Source organism: Macrotis lagotis, chromosome 1 (assembly GCF_037893015.1).
Source record: "Macrotis lagotis isolate mMagLag1 chromosome 1, bilby.v1.9.chrom.fasta, whole genome shotgun sequence".
Classification (NCBI taxonomy): Eukaryota; Metazoa; Chordata; class Mammalia; order Peramelemorphia; family Peramelidae; genus Macrotis; species Macrotis lagotis.
In genome coordinates this window covers 36,453,374-36,479,213 of record NC_133658.1, presented here as the reverse complement: position 1 = coordinate 36,479,213, position 25,840 = coordinate 36,453,374, and the positions used below count along the sequence as shown (strand labels likewise).

General features: G+C 36.5%; 1 protein-coding gene across 3 annotated transcripts; it reads left to right on the top strand.

Annotated features, from left to right (window-relative positions):
- The first annotated feature begins 1,701 nt into the window (after positions 1–1,701).
- LOC141495710 (uncharacterized) lies at positions 1,702–24,704 on the top strand. Of its 3 annotated transcripts, none has more exons than XM_074197343.1 (4): positions 1,727–1,816; positions 2,565–2,687; positions 2,810–2,905; positions 7,597–24,704. In XM_074197343.1, the coding sequence occupies exons 2-4, from the start codon at positions 2,678–2,680 to the stop codon at positions 10,311–10,313; spliced, it is 2,823 nt and encodes a 940-aa protein (XP_074053444.1). In that variant the 5' UTR covers positions 1,727–1,816; positions 2,565–2,677; the 3' UTR covers positions 10,314–24,704. The 3 variants fall into 3 exon arrangements, with proteins under 3 accessions (XP_074053435.1, XP_074053444.1, XP_074053453.1); XM_074197352.1 differs by having other exon boundaries at positions 2,565–2,727; XM_074197334.1 differs by lacking the exon at positions 2,565–2,687 and having other exon boundaries at positions 1,702–1,816; positions 7,597–24,703.
- Positions 24,705–25,840: the final 1,136 nt, after the last annotated feature.

Below are 25,840 nucleotides of genomic sequence, written 5' to 3'. Positions count from 1 at the left end.
CTTTTGGGACACTCCCACAAGGGTCTCAGTGTGTGAGGTTCTGTCCTCCCTCCTGGTCTGTGAATGACCATAAGCGCCCCCCTCTGCCATGGGGCCGAGGTGGGGGGGGCCCTGTTGTTCTATGGGGGGGGGCTGTTGTTCTATGGGGGGGCCTAGACTGGGATCAAGATCTGAATGTGGTCAGAGCCCCAGAGTCCTGTTCCAGGGGCAGAGGACAGAGCTCTGCAGTCTCTCTTCACTCCCCTCCCTCAGCTCAATAGGCTCATGCCCTGGGGGCTCCTGCTTACAGGCTCAGGCTCCACCTTCTTGTTCCTGGATCAGGGCTGGGGAAAGACCAAGCTGCTGGCTGAGATGGCTCTGCCCCCCCCCCCCCAGGAATTATTTTCTTCCCCCCCCAGGAATTATTTTCTTAATGAGCTTTTGTACCTTTTCTATTTGTCATTCTATTTTTAATGGAGTTATTTTCTTTCGTGAATTTTTTATATCCTTTGCAATTTCTTAATTTTTCTTTTACCAAGCTGTTGACTTTTTTCCATGTTTCTTTTGCATTACTCTCATTTCTTTTCCCAAGTTTTCATTTGCTTCTCTACCCTGTTTTTTATATCCTTTTTATGCTCTTTCAGAAGTTTTCTTTGGGTCTTTGAGCCATTTAAATTTTTCTTTTTCTTTTTCTCTTTTCTTTCTTCCCAATTACATGTAAAGATAGTTTTCAGCATTTTCTTGTAATTTACATTTACGATTTTCTTTGAGGCTTCACATGTTGTCATTTTGACACTCTTATCTTCTAAATTTGTGCCATGGTCTTTTTTCCCCAAAATAATTCTATATAGTCAAGTTTTTTTGTTGTTTGTTTTTGGTCTTTTTTCCCTGTCTTGTAACTTTATGCTTTTATGTAAGAATTCAGTTTCATTCCTGCAGGGTCGGAAGCTTCTTGTGCTGGGGTTCAAGGCTTTGCTTTGCCCCTAATTGGGTCTCAGGGCCTTCCCTCCCACTCCAGTGAGATAGACAAGGGTCTGTGTTTTTTTACTGCTAGTAAACTGCTTCTCTGTTTTTAAATTGGTTCTGAATTTTTTTTTAAATATTATTTTTAGGGAAATTCAGGAGGACTTTAAGCGGTTCCTTCACTCTACCATCTTGGCATTAGAATTCCCTTAAGAATTGTTTTTACATATGAGTACCACGCATACATTAAAAAAATTTTTTTCGAGAGAGCAAAGTAACTAGTGGCAAAGAGGTCATGCTGATTGGTCAAACGATCTGAGATTGTTTAACTTGCAAGAGAAGATTTAGGGTCACCTGATAGCTATTTTCACTATTTAATTTTCATTGTTTTATTTTAGCAAGTAGAAAAAGATTAGGTGTTTGAACTCAGAAGGCAAAGTAGGAACTGTAGTTGCAGGTTGTAAAATTGATGTCATTGGAACCACTGAAAACAATAAACGTTAATTAAACATCTATATGCCAAGCAATATGTTGAATGTTGAGGATATAAAGGAAGACAAAAATAATCCCTCGTCTCAAAGAGTTTACAATCTAATGGGAAATTCTTAAGTATCTGCTATGTATCAGGCACTGTACTGTGTTTCGTATAGATGAATGAAACTATCCATATTGTCAAATACTTTTCACTTAAACTTCAATTACATTCAGAGCTATACTTGGGTAACCCAAATATTTTTGGTATTTCAGGAATCAGTGGCATTTAAGGATGTAGCTGTGGAATTCACCCAGGAGGAGTGGGTACATTTGAATTCTTCTCAGAAAAAATTGTACAGGGAGGTGATGCTGGAGAACTATAGGAACTTGGTCTCTTTGGGTAAGAACAACTATCTCTTTGAAGTCTTGATATATATACTATGAAGACTTTCAAGATTTTTAGCCGTTATCTTTGGCATACAAAAGGAAGATTCCTAATCTGAAAGGAAGCTATTCCTAATCCTTTTGTAGACAAGAGACAAAGTACTTATTCTACTTGTTTCTAGGGAGACAAGTCTTTGACTAGTATGAATGGAAACTGACTTGTTGATTTATTATTGTCCTAGTCATGCCTGTTCACCATTGCAGCACCTCTGAGCCACATTGCCCAGCTAACACCTTCAAAGGCCACACACAGAGTTTAGTATCTGTTCATGACTATAATACAACCTACACCATCAATGAGGATAAAAGCAAATATTCCATGGGTTGCATGATGTGTCCCGAGGGGGATGGACATACCTGTCCTAGATTTTCTATGTTGCTTCAAACCCAAAATTTTCTGTTTAATCCCAGTGTATGTTTTGTCATCCACAAATTATTCCCATTGTCTAAGCCAGGAGTGTGTCAAATGAACTATTTTTCCCTAAGTCCTACTCTCCCATTCCCTTATAACATAGACTATCCTTCAATGGTCATTTGTACTGTCCTTGAGTCTTCCTAGTATGTTTACTTTTTACCCGCCAAAAAAGAGCTTAAGCTAGTTTTGGATTTTTATCTTTTTTAAAATTTTATGGATATTTTATTTGATGTCAGTCTTCTTTCCCTCCCTACTACCTTAAAAAAAAAAATCCTACTTCTCTCCCCAGTGAACATATTGAGAACTCCTTGGTTAAGAAGGAAGGAAAAAAAAGAAGGAAGGAGGAAGGAAAGGAGGAAGAAAGGAGAGACTTTATACAAAATCAGTTAATCAGTGTTCTTGATGATAGAAGGTGCATTCTACACCTTTATTCCCATACCTTGCTGCTCAGAGTAAGATGGGGTATTTAAATAATTTGTTTTAAGATAGAATTCTTAAATTACCATTCTAGCACTTTTCCTTTTCAATGAACAGGATTTGCAGTTTCCAAACCAGATGTGATCTACCAAATGGAAAGAAAGGAAGCATTTTGGATGCCAGAGACAGATATCCCAAGAAACAGCTATCCAGGTGATTACATTAAAAACTAAACAGATGATTCATATACTGTAGCTTTGTTGGTCATTTTAAGTCAGAGTTCTTAAAACTGTTTCCAATGTAATATTTCACATTTTCTTTAACTTTTTCATTCTTTTAGTTTTATTTACTGCTTACCAAAGTCTAATTTTTAAGAAATTATTTTCTTCAGTGAGCTTTTCTACCCCCCCCCTTTTGCAATTCTCCATTTTTTGCGTTTTTTTAATTATTTAAGGCAATGGGGTTAAGTGACTTGTCCAGGGTCACACAGCTAGGCAATTATTAAGTGTCTAAGGCCAGATTTGAACTCAGGCCCTCCTGACTCCAGGGCCAGTACTCTATTCACTGTGGCACCTAGATGCCCCCACGCTCCCATTTTTTTGCTTTTTATGGAGTTCTTTTCTTCAGTGAATTTTTGTGTCTTTTTTTTTTAATTTGACAATTTCTCCTTTTCTAGACATTCTTATTCTCATTGGATTATTTTATCTCTTTTACCATTTTACCTATTCTGATTATTAAGGTGTTATTTTCTTCACTTTTTTTGTGTCTCCTTTATCAAGCTATTGACTTTTTTTCACAATTTTCTTGCATCACTCTCATTTCTCTTCTCAGTTTTTCCTCTTCTTCTCTTGATTTTTCAAATTCTTTTTGAGATTTTCCATGATCTGAAACTAATTTACATTTTACTTTGATGCTTTAGGTTTAGTTTTGACTTTTGTTGTCTTCTGAGTGCACTTTTTTTATCTTTTTTTTCTTTTTAAAGATTTTATTTATTTTGAGTTTTACAATTTTCCCCCAATCTTACTTCCCTCCCCCCCACAGAATGCAATTTGCCAGTCTTTACATTGTTTCTATGGTATACATTGATCCAAATTGAATGTGATGAGAGAAAAATCATGTCCTTAAGGAAGAAACATAAAAGTAAAAAAGATAGCAAGATCAGACAATAAGATATCAGGTTTTTTCCCCTAAATTAAAGGTAATAGTCCTTGGACTTTGTTCAAACTCCACAGTTCTTTCTTTGGATACAGATGGTATTGGTATTCTCCATCGCAGACAACTCCAAATTGTCCCTGGTTGTTGCACTGATGGAATGAGTCCATCAAGGTTGATCATCATCCCCATGTTGCTGTTAGGGTTAGGGTGTACAATGTTTTTCTGGTTCTACTCATCTCACTCAGCATCAGTTCATGCAAATCCTTCCAGGCTTCCTTGAATTCCCCTCCCTCCTGGTTTCTAATAGGACAATAGTGTTCCATCACATATATATACCACAGTTTGCTAAGCCATTCCCCAATTGAAAGACATTTACTTGATTTCCAATTCTTTGCCACCACAAACAGGGCTGCTATAAATATTTTTGTACAAGTTATGTTTTTACCCTTTTTCATCATCTCTTCAAGGTATAGGCCCAGTAATGGTATTGCTGGATTAAAGGGGATGCATATTTTTGTTGCCCTTTGGGCATAGTTCCAGACTGCTCTCCAGAAATGTTGGATGAGTTCACAGCTTCACCCACAATGTATTAGTGTCCCAGATTTCCCACAACCCTTCCAACAATGATCATTGTCCTTTCTGGTCATATTGGCCAATCTGAGAGGTGTGAGGTGGTACCACAGAAAAGCTTTAACTTGCATTTCTCTAATAAGAAATGATTTAGAGCAATTTTTCTTATGACTATGGATTGCTTTGATCTTCTCATCTGTAAATTGCCTTTGCAAATCCTTTGACCATTTGACAGTTGGGGAATGGCTTTTTTTTTAATTTTCACTTAGTTCTCTGTATATTTTAGAAATGAGTCCTTTGTCAGAAATACTAGTTGTAAAGATTGTTTCCCAGTTTATTACATTTCTTTTGATTTTGGTTACAGTGGTTTTGTCTGTGCAAAAGCTTTTTTAATTTAATGTAATCGAAATCATCTAGTTTGTTTTTAGTGATGTTCTCCATCTCTTCCTTAGTCATAAACTGCTTCCCTTTCCATAGATCTGACAGATAAACAACTCCTCGATCTTCTAGTTTGCTTATAATATTGTTTTTTTTATGTCTAAATCCTATATCCATTTGGATCTTATCTTGGTATAGGGTGTGAGGTGTTGGTCTGATCTCAATTTCTTCTGTACTAACTTCTAATTTTCCCAGCAGTTTTTATCAAAGAGAAAGTTTTATCCCAATAGCTGGACTCTTTGAGTTTATCAAAGAGCAGATTACTATAATCATTTCCTGCTATTGCACCTAATCTATTCTACTAGTCCACCACTCTATTTCTTAGCCAATACCAGACAGTTCTGATGACTGATGCTTTATAATATAATTTTAGATCTGGTAGGGCTAAGTCACCTTCTTTTGTACTTTTTTTTCATTGAATCCTTGGAAATTCTTGACTTTTTATTTCTCCATATGAATTTACTTACCACTTTTTCTTTTAATCTTCCTTGTCACCATAGTGACTTTCTATAGTTGGAATTTTTTCTTTTCTTTACTCAGTTTTTCAACCTATTGACTTTTAACTCTGCTAAAGTAGGGTCTCTACTTGCAAGATAGAGAGGTCTATTTTCATAGACACTTCTAAGGAGTTTTAAGTTGTAAGTTCTTCCAAGATGGTAGAATCTGTGGAGAAGTGTATTTACTATTCTCTTCTGTCCTATGAGGGACCAGAAGCACTTCTTTTCCACTCTGAAACTTTGAACTGTGACCCAAATCCAAGTATGGGCAAAGCAAGAGAGTCCTTCCCCCAGTGCCAGGGGAGGATAGACCCTGTCATTCCTTCTGACCAGTTTCTGTTTCCCTTACCATGTGTGAGCTGATAACTCCCAAGGCAGCCAGTATTGCTGCTAATTCAGTCACTCCCAAGGCCTCCTGCTGTTGTGCTGGGGCAGATCTATGCTGACATGGCCTGAGCTGGATTGTATTCCATTCTCATCCTGCTGGAATTGAACTTTCCTACCAACCTCCAGAGTTTTCTTGGCATGAAAAATTGTTCACCCCATTCTGCCATTCCAGAATTTATTTTGAGTTACTATTTATTATGTCCAGAGAGGTTTGGAGATAAGCGTAGAAGAATCACTGCTGGGGGCTGCTAGGTGGTGCAGTGGATATAGCACTGGCCTTGGAGTCAGGAGTACCTGGGTTCAAATCCGTCCTCAGACACTTAATAATTACTTAGCTGTGTGGCCTTGGGCAAGCCACTTAACCCCATTGCCTTGTAAAAAAAAAACTAAAAAAAAGAAGAATCACTGCCTTTTCTTGGCCCTCTTGGCTCTGCCCCCCCAAATTCTTAGATAATATTGAACAACTTGGTCTTATTAAAATTTCCTGTCCTGTTGAAAAGAGCTGAGGTTTTTTTTTTAAATAAGTTACTTTTTTTATGCCTCTCTTTACTCACATATACTTCTGTCAAAGAAAGTTGTTGACTCAATACAGGCTAGTATTCTTTTTTTTGTTCTTTGAAGATTATCTTATGCAGGCATGCTTCTACCTCACTTTCATAAGTTCATTTTCCCTTTTAAATAAGCATATTACTTAAAATATTAACAATATGATCTTTTATCTTCTGAGATTCCTTCTGATATTTTCTGTGTTGTTTTTATGACTGTGTTGTTTTGTTGTTGTTTTGAAGCATTTATTTGCAAGCTAATTCCCCTTTCTTTATTCTCTTATTTTTATATAATCTTTTTTCTTTATACTTTGAAATTATGATTATAAAGGTGCAATGATATGATTATATGGCATTATTTTATTTAACCATAAACCCTAATCACTGCTCCTATGGGTTTCTCTATTGTATGAATTTGCAAAAAGTAGCTGCGAAAAATTTTGAGAGATAGCTTTATTTGCTTGCAATAAAATTTTGAGATTGTATAGTTGGGTCAATGGATATGAACAGCTTTGTAAATACTCGCTTAAATTGCTATGTGGTTTTTTTCAGAAAAATAGCACCTGAAAAGTACCTATTTTAATGTAACTGTGGATTTAAAGTATCTTTGCTAACCTAATGACTATTTGTTGTTATATCCAAATTGTTTAATTTTGATTTCTTTGATTACCTGAGTTTGAGTAATGTTTCAGGAAACTATTAATTTTTTTTAATGAAAAAATACTTGTATGTCTTGATCATTTTCCATTTTGGAATTGGAGCTTATCTTACAAATTTGAATCAATTCCTTAAAAAAGTAGATATGTTGGAATTTTAACAGAAATTTATGTTAACAGTTTTCTGATATGAGTCTCTTTTTACTCATTCCTTTTTTATTCTTTTTACTTGATGATTCTTCTATCTTTACTCTTTACTCTAAACTAATTGATTCTCTTTATTATTTCTGTTCAATGTTTTCCCTTATTTTTATCTCAAATGGTAAGGATATATTTGCAGACTCTAAAAGCTATATACTTTTTTTTATAAATAGTCTTTTATTTCTTTATTCCATTCAAAGTCATCCATGTACAGTAGAGTAGGAACTTACTCATCCCTCCAGTTGATTTCATCCTAAGTCAGTTTATTTATGTATGTTAACTATGAGTCATAATATTTTCACATAAAATGAACTGTGATCCTTATTGAAAGACAAGTGAGACTGGCCCTCTTAGGTGGAAATATTAGAGGATAGTTGTAAAACCTTTTAGCAATCACATAACTTGGGAAAGGGGAAAAAAGGCCTGATTAATCAACTCTTTATTCTTCCTTTCAGAGAGCAAAGAATTTAATGGAGAAAAATATTACAGATGTAATGAGCATCGAAAAGCTTTCAGACTAGGTACACAACTTGCTCAGCAACAGAGAATTTATACAGGAGAGAAGCCTTTTAAATGTAAGGAATGTGAAAAGGGCTTCCGTTTCATATCACAGTTTATTGAGCATCAAAGAATTCATACTGGAGAAAAACCTTTTGAATGTAGTGAATGTGGAAAGACCTTCAGACAGAGGATACAACTTACTTATCACCAGAGAATTCATACTGGAGAGAAGCCTTACAAATGTAATGTGTGTGGAAAGGCCTTCAGAGTGAAAAAGCAATTTATTCAACATCAGAGAATACATACTGGAGAGAAACCTTATAAATGTAATCATTGTGGTGAAGCCTTTAGACTTTGGGAACTGCTTACTCAGCATCAGAAAACTCACAATGGAGAAAAACCATTTGTATGTAATGAATGTGGGAAAGGCTTCTTTTGGAATTCAGATTTCATGCAACATCAGAGGATTCATACTGGAGAGAAACCTTATGAATGTAACAAATGTGGGAAGACCTTCAGATTGAAGACACAGCTCACTCAGCATCAGAGAATTCATACTGGAGAGAAGCCTTATAAATGTGATGAATGTGGGAAGGCATTCAGAGTAGGGACACAATTTATTCAACATCAGAGAATACATACTGGAGAGAAACCTTATGAATGTAATGAATGTAAGAAGGCTTTCAGACTGAGGGAACAACTTATTCTACATAAAAAAATTCATCCTGGAGAAAAGCCATTTGTATGTAATGAATGCGGGAAAGGCTTCTTTTGGAATTCAGATTTCATACGACATCAGAGTATTCACACTGGTGAGAAACCTTATGAATGTAATGAATGTGGAAAGAACTTCAGACTGAAGACACACCTTACTCGGCATCAGAGAATTCATACTGGAGAGAAGCCTTATAAATGTGATGAATGTGGGAAGGCCTTCAGTAGTAACCCATCACTTAATACACATAAGAAAATTCATGGAGAAATGCCTTATGAATGTAAGGAGTGTGGGAAGTTCTTCCACTACAACTCAGATCGTAATCAACATCAGAAAATTCATACTGGCGAGAAACCTTATAAATGTAATGAATGTGGGAAAACCTTCCGGCTTACTGTACAACTTACTCGACATAAAAGAATTCATACTGGAGAGAAACCTTATGAATGTAATGAATGTGGGAATGCATTCAGACAGAGGGTACAGCTTACTGTTCATCAAAGAATTCATACTGGAGAGAAACCTTATAAATGTGATGAATGTGGGAAGGCCTTCAGAATAGGAAAACAATTTATTCAGCATCAGAGAATACATACTGGAGAGAAGCCTTATGAATGTAATCATTGTGGGGAGGCATTCAGACTGAAGGAACAGCTTATTCGACATCAGAAAATTCATCCTGGAGAAAAGCCATTTGTATGTAATGAATGTGGGAAAGGCTTCTTTTGGAATTCAGATTTCATGAGGCATCAGAGTATTCATACTGGAGAGAAGCCTTATGAATGTAATGAATGTGGGAAGGCCTTCAGACTGAAGACAGAGCTTACTCGGCATCAGCGAATTCATACCAGAGAGAAGCCTTACAAATGTGATGAATGTGGGAAGACCTTCAATAGCAATCCATCACTTAATACACATAAGAAAATTCATAATGGAGAGATGCCTTATGAATGTAAGGAGTGTGGGAAGGCCTTCCATTACAAATCAGAATGTAATCGACATCAAAGAGTTCATACTGGTGAGAAACCTTACAAATGTAATGAATGTGGAAAAGCCTTCCGGCTTACTGTACAACTTACTCGACATAAGAGAATTCATACTGGAGAGAAACCTTATGTATGCAATGAATGTGGGAAGGCCTTCAGAAGGAGGATAAAACTCACTATGCATCAGAGAATTCATACTGGAGAGAAACCTTATAAATGTGATGAATGCACAATGACCTTCAGAATGCGGAGACAATTTATTCAACACCAGAGAGTTCATACTGGAGAGAAGCCTTTTGAATGTAATCACTGTGGAGAGTCATTCAGACTGAGGGATCAGCTTACTCAGCATCAGAGAATTCATACTGGAGAGATGCCTTATACATGTGATGAATGTGGGAAGACCTTCAGAGTAGGAAAGCAATTTATCCAACATAAGAGAATACATACTGGAGAGAAGCCCTATGAATGTAATAATTGTGGGGAAGCCTTCAGACTGAGGGCACAGTTTACTCAGCATCAGAGAATTCATACTGGAGAGAAGCCTTATAAATGTGATGAATGTGGAAAGACCTTCAGAGTAGGAAAACAGTTTATTCGACATCAGGGAATACATACTGGAGAGAAACCTTACGAATGCAGTTGTTGTGGGAAGGCTTTCAGATTGAGACATCAGCTTACCCAACATCAGAGAATTCATACAGGAGAAAAACCATTTATATGTAATGAATGTGGGAAAGGCTTCTTTTGGAATTCAGATTTCATGCGACATCAGAGTATTCATACTGGAGAAAAACCTTATAAATGCAAAGAATGTGGGAAGGGCTTCAGGCGGAAGTCAGAGCTTCCTCGGCATCAGAGTGTACATACTGGAGAGAAGCCTTATGAATGTAATGAATGTGGGAAGGCTTTTAGATTGAGACCACAGCTTACTCAGCACCAGAGAATTCATTCTGGAAAAAAAAATTGAAAATAATAAATTGAAAGATGATCTGCATGAATTCAGTTAGGTGCTCTGCATTGCCAGATTCATATGAGAAAAAAATGAAGAATATAATAATATGGGAAGGCCTTCAAGAATGCAACCCAACTTACTGGGGATCAGAGAATTACTACTGTCTGAGTTTCTTATAAGTTGTGTGGGAATGCCTTTCACTACAATTCAGCTTAATTCAATGTCAAGGAATCCTTACTGAAAAGCAAAGTGATGAATGTAATGTATTTAAGAAAGCCTTCTACCTGAACTTATACCTTACTTGACATCTGGGAGTTCATACTGCTGAGAAATATTATGAATGTGGTGATGTCTCCACTCATATCACAGAATTTGCCTGTCATCAGATAATTCTTACTGGAGAAAAACCTTATGAAAGTAATTAATGTGGGAACATCTTCAGATGTTCTGCTATGTATCAGAAAATTCATACTAGAGAGAACTATCATGCATTTAGGGACCATGGAAAGACTTTCAAACTGAAATACAGGGTAGAGCCAGAATAGTGGAATGAAGCCAGAATTTTTTGCTGAGTTCTTCCATAATAACTTTTTAAAAGCCTTAAATTGAATTCTGAGAAAAAGGAGGAAAAATAAGAGTGACTCACATTTCCAACAAGAACTTAGGAAATCAGAGAGGTATGTAGACAATGAGGTGGGAACTGTTCAGGAGTAGAATGCATATTCCACCCTATGGTTTCTACCCACCCAGTAGTTCTGAGTAGCCCAGTTTCCAAGGAACCAAAGGGGACTAAACATGATCAAAAAGTAATTCCAGGGGAACCCTGGACTAGAAGTAGATGCAGGACCACGTGCCATTTGACAGCTTCATCACCTATCAACCACTTTTGAGGTGTTAGTTTCAGAGCAGAGAGGAACAGTTAAAAAGGCAAGGGAGCAGATAAACTTAGGTTATCTGTAGATAATCTATAGACTCAGAGGGCAATGACCTGACTTTTTCCTGGATCACATTACTTTAGCTACAATGAAAACTTACAAATCCTAAGACTTAAACTCATAAAGCAGCAGGACATAAAAAACAGAAGATTAGATAGTTGCCTCCAGAAGTGATCAGAACCCAACACTAACCAAAAAAGTCCAAACTCAAATGAAAACAGACCAGAAAAATGAACAGACTGAAAAAAAAGTACTTGACAATAAAAGAATAAAAGCTTCTCAGAGCATAGGGAAACTTCAGTCAACTCAAAGGTAATGACTTATACATCTCTACAACAAGCCTCAAAGAAAAAATACAGATTGGATACAAACTCAAAAAGAATTCTGACAAGCTCAAGAAAATTAATTTTTAATAGATCAAAATTTATTAAGTGTGGTAGAGAAAAAATAGCAATTATGACAAGAATTAACAACTTGGGAAATTGTATACAAAAGCACATAAGAAAATCTTGAAGATCAGAATGGTTAAAAGAAGTAAAAAATCTAACAGAAGAAAATAGGTTCTAAAAATTAGAATTGGTCAGGTAGAAGCTAATAATTTCATGAGACATTAAGAGACAGTAAAATTATGTTCAAAGACTGAAAATATCAAAGAAAATGTGAAACATTTCATCAGAAAAACAATGGACTTGGAGAATAGCTCAAGAAAAGATAACTTCGTAATTAGTGAACTTTGTAATTTAATTAAGAAAAGAGACTAGACATCATATGTTAACATTATAAAGGAAAACTCCTTATATATCTGAATCAGAGAATAAAGTAGAAAAGGAAGGAATCTTGGTTTCCTCTTGAATGAGCTTCCAAAATGAAAATTCCTAATAATGATTGCCAAAATCCAGAGATTCCAAATTAAAGAGGAAAATAATATATGTTCCTTGGGACCAGAGTTAAAATTGCACAGGCTGTGGGAACATATGACTTGGAGTATGATATCCCAGATAGCAAAGGAACTTGGTTTAAACCCAGAATGACCTACCCAGTAAAACTAAGTATAACATTACTGGGGTTGGAGTGGGTGGAAGGAGAGGGAAATGAATATTTAATGAGAGGAATTTTAAGCATTCCTAATGAAAAGACCACTACTGAATAGAAAATGTAGCACTTAAAATAAGACTTAGAAAAGCACAAAAAGGCAAACACGAATCAGAAATCACATAGTAAGGTTAAATTGTTTTTATTCCTAAATTTACTCCTTAGAACTCCTAAGAAATTTTTCATCCTTAGGACAGTTAGAAGGGGTCTATTTAGAAAAAAGGCATGGATGAGTATGAGTCTAGTGTATTGGAATAAACTCAACAAAAAAATGTGCAGTTGAAAAAAGAATGCACAGGGACAAGGAATAAGAAGAAAATTGAGGGGGGAAATTATCTCATAAAAGATGTGTAAGGATGACTATACAAAGTTTGGGAAAAATGGGGATGAGCAGGCAATGCTTGAATCTCACTTTCATCTGATTGCTTCAATAAGGAAAGAAATGTATACATACACCACACATCCACACACCAGTTGGGTATAGAAAGTCATCTTGTTCAAGAAAGAAGTTGACTGGGAAGGGGCTAAGAGAATGAGGGATGGTGTGATGATAAGAGGGAGGGTAGATTAAGAAAGGCAATAGCATCCAAACAGAGGAGAGAGGGTAAACAAAGGATAAATATAAGAGAATAGAATGACCAGCAGCAATCATAACTGAATATGAATGGAGTGAACTCATTAGAAAGACAGTATACTCAGTAAAAGCATTAACTGAAAGACTTAGCCACTGATCAATGGTCCACTATGACTCCCAATGATTCATGATGAAAAATGCTCTCTTCCTGCAGATTGAGCACTGATTGAGTCAGAATGCAGATTTTAAAACATTTTTTCCTTTTTTTACATTTTTTAACCTTCTGGAATAAGGTTAAAACAGAAATGTGTTTTGTCTGACCTTTTTTGTAATAGGTGTCATATTACTTTCCATTTCTTTGGTCTGGGAAATGGGTGGAAGAAGGAAGAGAAAATTTAAATAAAATGTAAATGCGGCATCTGTGTATTTTGTGTATTAAGTGAGGCAGGATGAAGAGGCTGAGGCCCTTTATTCACTCTGCATGTTTTCTCTCCATTCCTTCCTCTTTACATTGGAAGAATAATCTTCCAAACCCACAACTGAGATAAAAAGAATGTTGCAAAGGATTATGAGATCAGTACTCTTGGGGTCAGAGATCTGCTATAGGCAGAATCCAACAGGAAAAGGGCCCCTTGAACAATGATTCGATGTCCCTTAAAACTTGTAGAGATCAAGGCCCATAATCTATCCCTAAAGTTTATATGATCCACAAGATGGTGAATATTTGGCTTCCATGATCAGCTACCTCATATCAATTTAAAAATTAGCAAGTGTGTCTATTCTACCATAATTAGAGCTAAATTTGGAAATTAAAACAAAAAGCCTCATGAAATGACAATGAGGAAGCAAAAACTTGGTATTTTATTCCCAGATCACATATCATGCAAGTCAAAGTGTGTGCAAGTCATTCCAGAATTGATCTTTGGTATCAAGCCATCTGGGTACCTAAATTGTTCTTCCTTGGAAGCAAGTCAGTCTGAATATAACTCAGAAAAAAGGAAAGCCTAAAATTACATAACCACCCGAAGAAAAGTAAATGCATTGAGTGTGGTGGACAGAAGATGGTACCAAAGTGGTACCTGAGAGGTTTCCATGCATGAGGGACAAGGAGACTTGGAGGAAGCCAGCTATCCTCTAAGAATTGACTACGGGCAAGGAATTTGACTTGGAGGTCAGAATGCTGTTTTAATATAATTCGTGCATTTTATTGTATTTTATATACTCAAAGGATCAAATGGAACATGAATATATGAGCAGAACCAGCAACTGAAATCTTAGATCAAGTAGAATATTGTTATCTAAATTATAGTCTGCAATTTGTTGAAGATGCCAAAGGATAAACTGGGGAGTCTAAAAGACACATGGTGAGGGACAAAGTGACTGAATTGTGACTGGGGTATTCTAGGAACAAATACTACGAACAGCAGAAACTTAAATTGCCCATGCAGTATGGGGCAGTAACTTCTACTATTTTGAAAAGAGACTTAAGAAAATCATCACTTAAGAAGCTTGATAATGAATCTTTATTCCCATTTACAGCAGAGAGTTGGTGGATCAAAGGTTTAGATAGTATCTTCAGACTTGGTTAGTATCTTGATTTGACTTGCTTTATTATACTTACCTTTTTAAGCAGTAATTTTGACTTTGGATGTGAGGTGTTTTAGTGGAAAGTAACAGGAATAGAGACTGACTGTGACTTCACTGATATAGGGAATTCTCAGATGAATAAAAACACCTTCATCCAGTGATAATCCACATTTTTTCTGACTTCTCATTTTAAAAGAATTCCATATGATACCCAGAGTTTAAGTCTTGTGCCTTAGCATATGTATCAGAGGTTGGACTTGTATCCAGATCTTTCTGTCAGAAGTCATTTCTAGCTACTCTATGTTGTCTTTGGGAAAGTGATAGCAATTTATTTTAAAAGGGAAACTTTGAGTAACACATTTAAAAATAAAATATGTAGAAGAAAAAATGAGAAGGAAACTGATTAATTTTACTACCTTGTTAAATGTAAAATATACTTTAAAAACATTAAATAAATCAGGGTAAAAAGATCCAAGAATACTTCTGAACTGGCAATGGAAACAGAAGCCAGGGCTAATTGAAATGTCTTATCTCATTACTAAATTTTAGGTAACAGTTTTAAGGACAGAGACCCTACATCTTTAAGAACAAATTCTAAAACCTTAACTGTAAAACTTTGAACCTAAGAACAAAGGGAGAACTTTAGCCCTGCATAGAAACTTTCAGTGGAATAAATCAGGGCAGAAATGCAAATTCAAAGGAGTCAGCAATTCAGTTGTGCTGAACCTACAACCTTCCAGGATGCTAATATTTACTGATTCAGCATCAGTCTATGCAAACTAAATTCACACAGACCAATTGCCCAAATTTGGATCAGGAACTAGCAGGCTTCATAACAAGAAAGCAGTGAACAAATCTCTCCTCTTTCTCACTAGTGTAAAAACATCAAAAACTTTAAAGACCTCCAAACTAATATGAAAACAGCAGAAACAGGAGTACCCAAGATAGGAAAAGATGGACTCAAACTCGCCAAATCCCTCCAAATATCTTTAAATAATGTTTTGCTTTTAAAAATTTTTTTTTTGCAAGGCAATGGGATTAAATGCCTTGCCTGTGGTCACACAGCTAAGTAAATATTAAGTGTCTGCGTTTGGATTTGAACTCAGGTCATCCTAACCACAGGGCCAGTGCTCTATCCACTGTGCCACCTACCTACCCCTAAATAATGTTTCAAAACAATGGAACCCACAAAAGATTGCAGTAAAAATGATTTTCCTGCCCAAGACCAATTAGAGAGTTGGCAGAAAATAGAGTTGTCTATTCCACTAGGGTGAGAATATAGTATAGGCCATGCCAATGCAGCCAGGTCCTAGGAATCCAGGAGGAGGTCTTGGGGATGATCAATTTGATAGCAACAATGGTGGTTCCTAGACCTCTCATGCGACATAAAAAGGGATTCAGACAACTGGTCAGGAGATTATTGGGGTCCTTTGCTGGCACTGGGGGCAGGATTCTTGAATTGCTCATACTTGAGACTGGTTCTGTCTGGTTTTAGATTCAAAATAAGGAGCACTAGCACACAAGGGCTAGAGACTTCAAGCAAGTGGGGAGACTCTGGTCACAGTTCCAAGTAGAAAAGTGCTAATAGTGGCTTACAGACCAGTCAGTGTACAGTACAGGAGAGTAGCAAACATTCCTCTCCCTCCCTATATCATACCACCTTAGAAGAACCAAAAGCAGCAGTTTCTCAGAATTACCTCTGGATACAAAAGCATGTGTTTCTCTCTCTCTCTCTCTCTCTCTCTCTCTCTCTCTCTCTCTCTCTCTCTCTCTGTCTCTGTCTCTGTCTCTGTCTCTTCTCTCTCACACACACACACACATTCTGAAGTTTGGCACAATACCGTTACACTCCAGAAGCAGAGCCCTACTTTAGAGTGAAATTAAAAGTCAAGAACTGGGGTAGAAAATGAGCAAGCAGCAGAAAAAAGATCCTGATTAGAAATTTGTCACTATGATGACAGGGAAGATCAAAACAAATTCAGAAGATAATAAAGTCAAAACTCCTTTGTCCAAAACCTTAAAGAAAATTATGAATTGACTCCAGGCCATGGAAGAGCTCGAAAAGGATTTTAAAAGATTAAGAGAGGTAGAAGAAAAAAATGGAAAGAAATATGAAACTGATGCAGAAAAAATCATAAAACAGGCAAACAATACTGAAGAAAATGTTAAAAACAGAATAGGCTAAAGAATAAAAGAGGCACAAAAATCCAATGAGAAGAATGATGTGAAATGCAAAATTGATCAAATGGAAAAAGATAAAAGTTTATGAAGAAAATACCATAACAAATGTGAAATACCCAGAATCAAAGAGAATCAAAAAATTGGAGGAAAAAAAGTGAAATATCTTATTGGAAAAACAATTGTTCTGGAAAATAGAAACAGGAGAGCCAATTTAAGAATTATTGGACTTTCTGAAAGCCATGTCTCCACAAAGAACTTGATGGTCTAGAAACAGAGGGTAAAATAGAAATTTAAAAAAAAAACCCCGCTGATCACCTTCTAAAAGAGATCCCCACATGAAACTTCCAGGAAATTTTTATTCAAATTCCATGACTCCCAGATTGAGGAGAAATTATAGCAAACAATCCAAAGAAGTAATTCAAATATCATGGAGCCAAAGCTGAATAGAAAAATACTTTTGATAATGAACAGAGTGAAAGGAGTGAGAGTAAGATAAATGGGGGGAATGGGTTAGAAGGAAATTCATAAATTGGTAATCATTACTGTGAAAAAAAATTTACAGCAAGTTTCTCTGATAAAGACCTCATTCTAAAATATTTTAAGAGCTGTCAGATTTATAAGCCATTTTGCGATTGATAAGTGGTGAAAAGATATGAATAGGCAATTTTCAGGCAAAATATTCAAAGCTATCTATAGTTATATAAAATTATCCTAAATCACCAGTGATTAGAGAAATGTAAAAGCTCAGGGCTACCATTCCATACCTATCAGATTAAGCTGATAAAACAAAATTACACTATTATTGAAATTATATATTGGTTCAGTCGTTTTTGGAGAGCATTTTGAATTGTGCCCAAATAATTCTAAAAAAACTATGCATGCCATTTGACCAAGTGATAAAAAAAATTAAAATGACCCATATGTACCAAAATACCTGCAGTGGCTTGGCTCTTTTAATGTTGGCAACAAATTGGAAATGGAGGAGATGTCCATTAATTGGGGAGAGTCCAATTGTTGTATATGATTGTGATGGAATACAATTGTATAAAAAAAGAGGAGACTTACACAAACTAATGCAAAGTGAAATGAGTAGAACCAGAAAACAGTATGCAGAAATAGCAATATTATATATCTACCATGAGTGACTTAGCTATTCTCAATTTTGAAGGACTTATGATAAAAGGTGTATCTCCAGAGAAACATTTGATAGAGCCTGAATGCATGAAATACTTTTTCTTTATTTTTCTTGGGGGATTTTTGTTTTCTTTTACAACATGATTCACATGGAAACATGCTTTGCATGACTACACATAATGTAACCTGTCAAATTGTTTACCTTCTCAATGAGAGGTGGAAGGGAGAGAATTTGGAGCTCAACAATAGTAAAATTAATGTTAAAATTGTTTTTACATGTAATTGGAAGAAATAGAATAAAAAAGGAAGAAAGCAGAAGGACATAAAAAAGAAATGCTCAGACCAAATATCTCCCTTCCCAGAGATGAGCAAAACTCAAAAATAACAAAGTTCAAGGTTAAGATAGAAAAATGAACAACAAACCTGAAATACAGGTATGGTGGGAACAGGAAAGCTTAAGTCAAACTCAGATGATATAGTGATATCAAAACTTCTACAAGGGGACCATTAGTGGCACAGTGGATAGAGTTTAGTTCCAGACTCAGACAATTCATAATTGCCTAGCTGTGTGACCTTGGGCAAGTCACTTGACCCAATTACTTTAAATAAATAAAAAATTCAAAAAGGCCTACAAGCAGTGCAGATTGGACATAAACCAAGGTTTTCTAGAATTTTTTTTAGGCTTTTGCAAGGCAAATGGGGTTAAATGGCTTGCCCAATACCACACAACTAGGTCATTATTAAGTGTCTGAGGCAGGATTTGAACTTGGGGACTCCTGACTCCAGGGCCGGTGCTCTATCCACTGCACCACCTAGCCACACCGGAGAATTTTTTTAAGCAAAAGAAAAGACTTAAAAATACAAATAGTTCTTTATTTGGAGTCCTGATTTCTGCACAGAGGCTCTAATTGCTTGCCTAAATTCATACTCTATTTCTTTTTTACCAGTATTATATTGGTAGGGGGTTTGCTTCATGACCTCTAGGGAGTCAAAAATTCTTTTATTGGTATTATTGGTTCCATTTCCTCAATTGCTTAATCATGTCTGTGTTTTACTTAGTGGTTTTACCCATTCTTTTTTAAGGATTTCCTTAGGTGAGTTATCTGCTTGAGCACTCGCCTTTTCTTGACTCTTTTTAATCCTGATCTTTTTGGTGTTTGTACTTTTCCCCATGTTCCTCCATTTCTCAGTCTTTCATTGCACAGATTCCTGAGGCTTGTCTGTAGTATTGCTTCAATCTCCTTGTGTTGGGAGATATGGAAGTGACAGACCCCTTTACCTGTTCTGAGTAACCTTTTCAATGACTGAATTGGTCCTAGCTGACCTATATCAATCCCAATGAGTTATCTCTAGCCTTTAGCATAGTGATTACTAAAAAGTCTATAGCATTAATTCATGGGCTATTTACCTCCCCCAGACTTCATTTGTAGAATCCTATGCGATTTCCCCATCATTAGCACCGACTAAATTTCCTTTTGAGACCTGGGTTGAGGACATTTGCCAAAAGTGACTATTTTCCTTGTCTTTTGAGTCACATAGAATTAGACTTGTCACTTAATGACCATGATTGTAGACTTTTGCTTCCAAGATGCACCATCTTTAGATAAAGAAATAAGTTCTGCCTCTCTTAGTTTTAGGTAAAGTCAGCTAATGCCCTACTTCCTTCAATCTGAATTAGAGATGCAGATTAAACTATTTTAAGCACAATCTCACCAGCAAGTCATATATTTTATATAATATACTATTTCAGCTCTCTGCCCTACCTTAAATTGTGGAATGTAGAGTGTGAATCCCAAAGTAGAATGAACTCTGGTAAGAAGATGGGAACTGGGATCAATCAAAGAACATTTATTAAATACTACTTGCCAGGAATTGTACTAAGCTGTAGTTATTTATATATATATATATATATATATATATATATATATATATATATGAAAAAAGAATTATCATCTCATATCAAGTAGCTTACAAATTAATAGAGTAAAACAAAACAAAAAGGAACTAAAAGGCAGAAATTTGCATGGATTACCCTATTTTCATAACAAACTCAAATCTGAAATGAAGAAATGTATTAGGATGTTTAGTAGAGGAGAGAGACCAGAAAGAAGATTTGGCTCATTCTCTAATCTCTGGAAGGTTTACATGATGCAGAATTTTGATATGATTCACGTGTGTACAGTTAAGCAATTTTGACAAGAGGGCAACTTAAAAAGCAAGATAGGTTGGGATGGATATTAGGAATTGTCAATATTCAATAAAATTCTGGCAAAGCCAATACACAAGATTGGGAGACTTGAAAACAAAACCTGGAAGTGGAGATTGAGCAATATCTTGGGTGGATTCTGGTTCTGGGGCAGGGAGTCCTAAAATACTTGGCAGTCAGTTCCATCATTCTAAGAGAGTTACTGGCATTAGTGCTATATTCTACCTTCAAACAATTTCTGATCAAATAATACAGGATTTACATAGTATCTTTCTCCTTGAAATTCTAATATGATCTCTCCTAAAAATACCAGAGATAGGATCAGCCCCAGAAATGAGTCCAAAGACTTGATCCTAGTCCAGAGCATTTATGTATGTATATTTCTCTAGAATGTACTAAATGATCTCTTTAACAATATGTAGTATATCATAGCCTTTGATCAGATTAGGGAGTTGACAGTTTGCTTTTTAGCAAATAGTAAAATTTACCAAACAATAAAGCAAAAAATCCAAAATCCTTTCATTTTGTAATTAAAACTAAGATTCTTATAGAAATGAAAGCATAATTACACGAGTTCATGATGTTACTATTAGGAAACATCTTGTTTTCTAGAACTTCAACCCAGCAAGCAAGCTGGTTTCCCAGGCTTGGTATGACAACAATCCATTGCACTCACTCCTAAACAACAGCAAAATCCCAGAATTTTTTCATAAAATTGTGTTATTTGACAAGCACCAAGTGTTCTCTGAGCTCAGCACCTGTGGTATACATGTTCCAGTCATGAAGCCCTGCCATGAACCTGTCTCATTGTTACTGCTGCTCTTCATTATCAGGGCTACATTTCACTGTTTAGCCATTTGTATAAGACTCCTATTTCTGGGGCTGATCCTATCTCTGGTATTTTTTTCTAGTTTTTGCAAGGCAATGGGGTTAAGTGACTTGCCCAAGGCCACACAGCTAGGTGTCTGAGGCTGAATTTGAACTCAGGTCCTCCTGACTCCAGGGCCACCCTACTGCCGCTGCTGCACCACCTAGCTGCCCCTATCTCTGGTATTTTTGAGAAAGACCATATTAGAATTTCAAAGAGAAAGATACTAAATCCAAGAGATATTGGTACTCACTATGGGGAGTGGGGAAGCTATGATAGCTAGGTATATTTACCACATGTTCAACATTATGTAAGAACATTATATCATCCTTTTATTTTCCTCATTGTACTGAGGAGGAACTTATGAACTGCTAAATGATTTATCATGTTCACACAAGTAGTGGAAAACCAAAGCAGAAGGACCAAAAGCAACTTCCCTTTAAACTTCTAATAAATTTGTCTCTATACTGGTGATAACCAACCTTTTAAATGATTGTATTCCCTACACAATTGAGGTCACTATGATTATCTGTTAATTAAATATATTATTACCAAAAAAAGTGTACTTCATCCTTGCTCATGAAACAGACGATCATTCCTTTTTTCTTTTGTTATGGTACAGAATTCCATATCTTATTCAGAGATAGCACCTTGTTAACCAGCTGTTCACACCACCCCCCCAAATACCCTTCTCTGACTAGCTGAAAGTTTTGTGTTCTAAAAGAAACACTGGTGAAAAGATGATCTGTGCCCCTATATTCTTGAAATTCTAATAAGAGATCAGTTGATGTGGAAAGTGTGGTTCAGGGAGTCAGATATGAGATTGAATCCTGCTTCTTATATATAATTAGTCATATTACTATGACCTTACATTTTTTCAGTTTCAGTTTCTCTGTAAAATTTTGATAACAAATGTGTGTCCTTCATTTTTGAACAAGACCACGACATCAGGAAAGTGATGCCATGACAAGCACATGAATTGGATTTGAGTGAGGAGGAGCTGGGCTAGGTTACCAACCTCACTTTCTCCTCTGGGTCCAGGGACCAGTTATGAATCAGGACCAGATATGAAACAAGACAATCCGAAATGGCCCTGGATGTGAGACAATGAGGGTTAAGTGACTTGCCCAAGGACACATAGCTAGTAAGAGTCAAGTCTCTGAGGCCAGATTAGAACTCCCATTGATTCCAAGTTTTGAGAATAAATATTGTACTTATCTCAAAGAGTTATTAAAGGATTCAAATGACATCTCATGTAATTTTACATTACTATATATTTTTACATCAAAACATATAAATTTGTTATTATATAAGTATCTCTTAATCTTACCTATGTTTTCACTAATTCTTAGCAAGCCTTGCTAGATTCATTCTGGCAGTCATTTGTTTCTACACAAACCAAGTAAATAAAGCTCATCTCAATTTAATTCCTTAATAAGAACAATATGAATGTGGCACTAAGTTGGGCTTTTTGGAAGGCAGAGCTTTGATACTGCTAAGAGGCAGTGGCTAGATTGAATGACTTCTGATGTTCCTCCTAGCCCTTCTTTCATAAACTCTCTCATATAGTTCCTGTTGTGTTCAATCTAATGTGCAGTATTTCTAGTTAGAGACTTGTAACTTAAAGAGCATTTTGTTATCAGTAACCTTGTGATTCAGTTCAGACTCACATTTTGTGACCTTGAGCAAGTCTTCTGAATCTTAGTTTTTTCATCTGTAAAAGGATGGGATGTTATCATCACCCATCTTGAAGCGAGTGATAAAATGATGCACCCTGATCAGTGGAAACTATATCTTACTTGTTTAGTAGAATAGAAAAATTTCTAGACAATCTCCCAAGGTGAAATACAAAATCTTTTAGGATTGGGTAAAGGACTTGGTCATGACTTTGGGGCATGCTGGGAGAGGTCTGGTGCAGGAGAGCTGCGGATGCCATCCCTGGGCTCCTCAGGTCTGAGAAACTCTGAGGCCATGCCTCCATTGCACTGACACCTCCTCCAAAACAAACAATTGCAAACTACTTCTCCCTCAGGCCCAGGTGTGTGAGCCAAAGAACCAGCCCAGGTGAGGAATGACCTCAGGCCAGGGTAAAGCCCACCATTGATTGAAGGCAAAAGAATTCAATAGTTCCAACTCCTCCCTTCAGGCAAAGGGAGAAGGCCTCTCAACCCAGGTCACAGACACTCCAGAGAGTGCAACCAGCACCTCCTACTGGACAGCCAGAGAAACCACTCAGTAAAGCCTTTAGCGATCCCAAGCCCAGGTGAACCAGCCACCCTCCCCCAACTCAAGGTCTTAGCATAATGAAGAAGGGTCAGTGGAAAGGTGGATCCATAGAAAAATTCCTGGAAGGGAAAGACCCCCAACTCAGAGAGACCTGGAACCTCTGAGGAGAATACAATCTGGTCTCCAGCACAGAAAGACTTCCTCCAAGAAATAAGGAAGGAGCTCAAAAATTGGGGAGAGACAATTAATACCTTGCAACAAGAAAACAAAACCTTAAAAAGTACAATTGGAAAACACAAAAGGAGAATAAATCTCTCAGATCATCAATTGGACAATTATAAAATGAGAATAATTCTCTCAGATCCTCAAATGAGCAAATGCAAAAAGAAATTAAAACCTCAATTGGTCAAATGGAAAGCTCTTTCAAATTGACCAATTGGAAAAGGAGTTGCAAAAGGTTAATGAAGAAAACTCCTCCCACCCCCAAAAAAAAGAATGGAGTCTACAGAAACTAATGACTCCATGAGACAGCAAGAGTCAGTTAAACAAAATCAAAAAATAGAAAAGATAGAAGCAAATGTAAAATACCTCATCAGCAAAACCACTGACCTTGAGAATAGATCGAGGAGGGGCAACCTGAAGATTATAGGACTTCCTGAAAACATTGAAGAGAAAAAAAAGCCTGAACTTAATATTACAGGATCTAGTGACAGAAAACTGCCTTGATATCATGGAATCAAAGGGCAAAGTAGTTATTGAAAGAGTACATCGAACCCCATCAGAAAAAGGTCCTAAAATGAAAACACCAAGGAATGTTGTGGCCAAACTGCAGAACTATCAGATAAAAGAGAAAGTCCTGCAAGCAGCCAGAAAGAAACAATTTAAATATCAAGGAGCCACAGTAAGGATCGCGCAGGACCTGGCTGCATCAACATTAAGGGATCGAAGGGCCTGGAACGAGATATTTTGAAGAGCATTGGAGCTTGGAATGCAGCCAAGAATCTATTTTCCTGAAAAGCTGAGCCTACTCTTCCAGGGAAAAAGATGGACATTTAACCAAATGGGAAAATTCCAAAAATTTCTGATGAAAAGACCAGAGTTAAATAGAAAATTTGGACATCAAACAGGAGGTTCAAGAGACACATGAGAAGGTAAAAAAAGGGGGGGGCAGTAAAAGAAAAAAATGCAATAAATGTAATTCTAACAGAGAGAATACACCTTGCCAAAAATGATGGACATTCATGACCTATCCATGAGACTACTATCTAATGGGATGTAACTGGCTTTAACCCCATTTGGGAGAAAGACTAATAACTCTCAGGAATTTAGACTCTATTCGATAGAATATACAGAACTAGAAGGGTTAGACACTCAGAATTTTCTATGACTTAGATAGAATGAATTAAAAAAAATACCGCCCGAAAAAGGGGGACAGGAAAGAGACGGGAGGAGGGAGGGGATTGAATGGGGTAAATCTCATTACACTAAGAGGTACAAAAAACCTATGGTAATAGTAGAGAAGAAGGGAGCAGAGGAGAAACACCTGAATCTTCTTCTCAACAGACTTGGCTTAAAGTCAACCTACACATACTCAGTTAACTTATGAAACATCTAACCTTTCAAGTATTAATAAGGGAAAGCGGAAGGGGGACAGAGAAAGGGAAGGGGAGTGGGGGAAATAAGGGGAAACAATAGAAGGGAAGGGAAAGGGGAAAGAAAGGGGAGGGTGTGATATAGGAGGGCAAACACACTGAAGGGGGTGGTTTTCAGAAACAAAAGACTGAGGAATATGGATAAAAGAAGGGGAAAGGGGGAAAAATACAAACAGAGGGAAGATAGCATGGAGGGCAATAAAGAATTAGTAATCATAACCTTAAATGTGAATGGGATGAACTCTCCCTTAAAACGTAAGCAAATAGAGTGGATTAAAAACCAGAATCCTACAATATGCTGCTTACAAGAAACTCATTTGAAGCAGAGAGATACATATAGAGTAAAGGTAAAAGGTTGGAGCAAAATATATTTTGCTTCAGCTGAAGTAAAAAAAGCAGGGGTAGCAATCCTTATCTCAGACAAAGCAGCAGCAAAAATAGATAGCGTTAAAAGAGATAAGGAAGGAAACTATATCCTCCTAAAAGGTACCATAGACAATAAAGTCATTTCAATATTGAATATATATGCACCCAGTGGGACAGCATCCAAATTCTTACAGGAGAAGCTGAAAGAATTACAGGAAGACATAGACAGCAAAACTCTATTAGTGGGAGACCTCAACCACCAGCTATCAGATCTAGATAAATCGAATCATAAAACAAGAAAGAAATTAGGGAGGTAAATAGATTGTTGGAAAAATTAGATATGGTAGGCTTATGGAGGAAACTGAATGAAAGAAAGGAATATACCTTTTTCTCGGCAGTACATGGAACTTATACAAAAATTGACCATGTACTAGGACATAAAAACCTACTGATCGACTGCAGAAAGGCAGAAATAGTGAATACATCTTTCTCAGATCACAATGCAATAAAAGTCATATGCAATACTGGGCCAAGGAGATATAGACCCAGAACAAATTGGAACCTGAATAACCTCATTTTAAAAAATGAGCGGGCCAAAAAACAAATTATAGAAAGAATTAACCATTTTCTAGATAATGATAATAATGAAACAACATATCAAAACCTATGGGATTCATTCAAAGCAACTCTCAGGGGATATATTATAGCTCTAAATGCTTAT

Coding starts and splice junctions, on each gene's coding strand:
- LOC141495710 (XM_074197334.1), top strand. CDS start 1,783: ATGCTGGAGAACTATAGGAACTTGGTCTCTTTGG. Junction 1,817..2,809: donor TAGGAACTTGGTCTCTTTGG/GTAAGAACAACT, acceptor TTCAATGAACAG/GATTTGCAGTTTCCAAACCA. Junction 2,906..7,596: donor CCCAAGAAACAGCTATCCAG/GTGATTACATTA, acceptor TCTTCCTTTCAG/AGAGCAAAGAATTTAATGGA.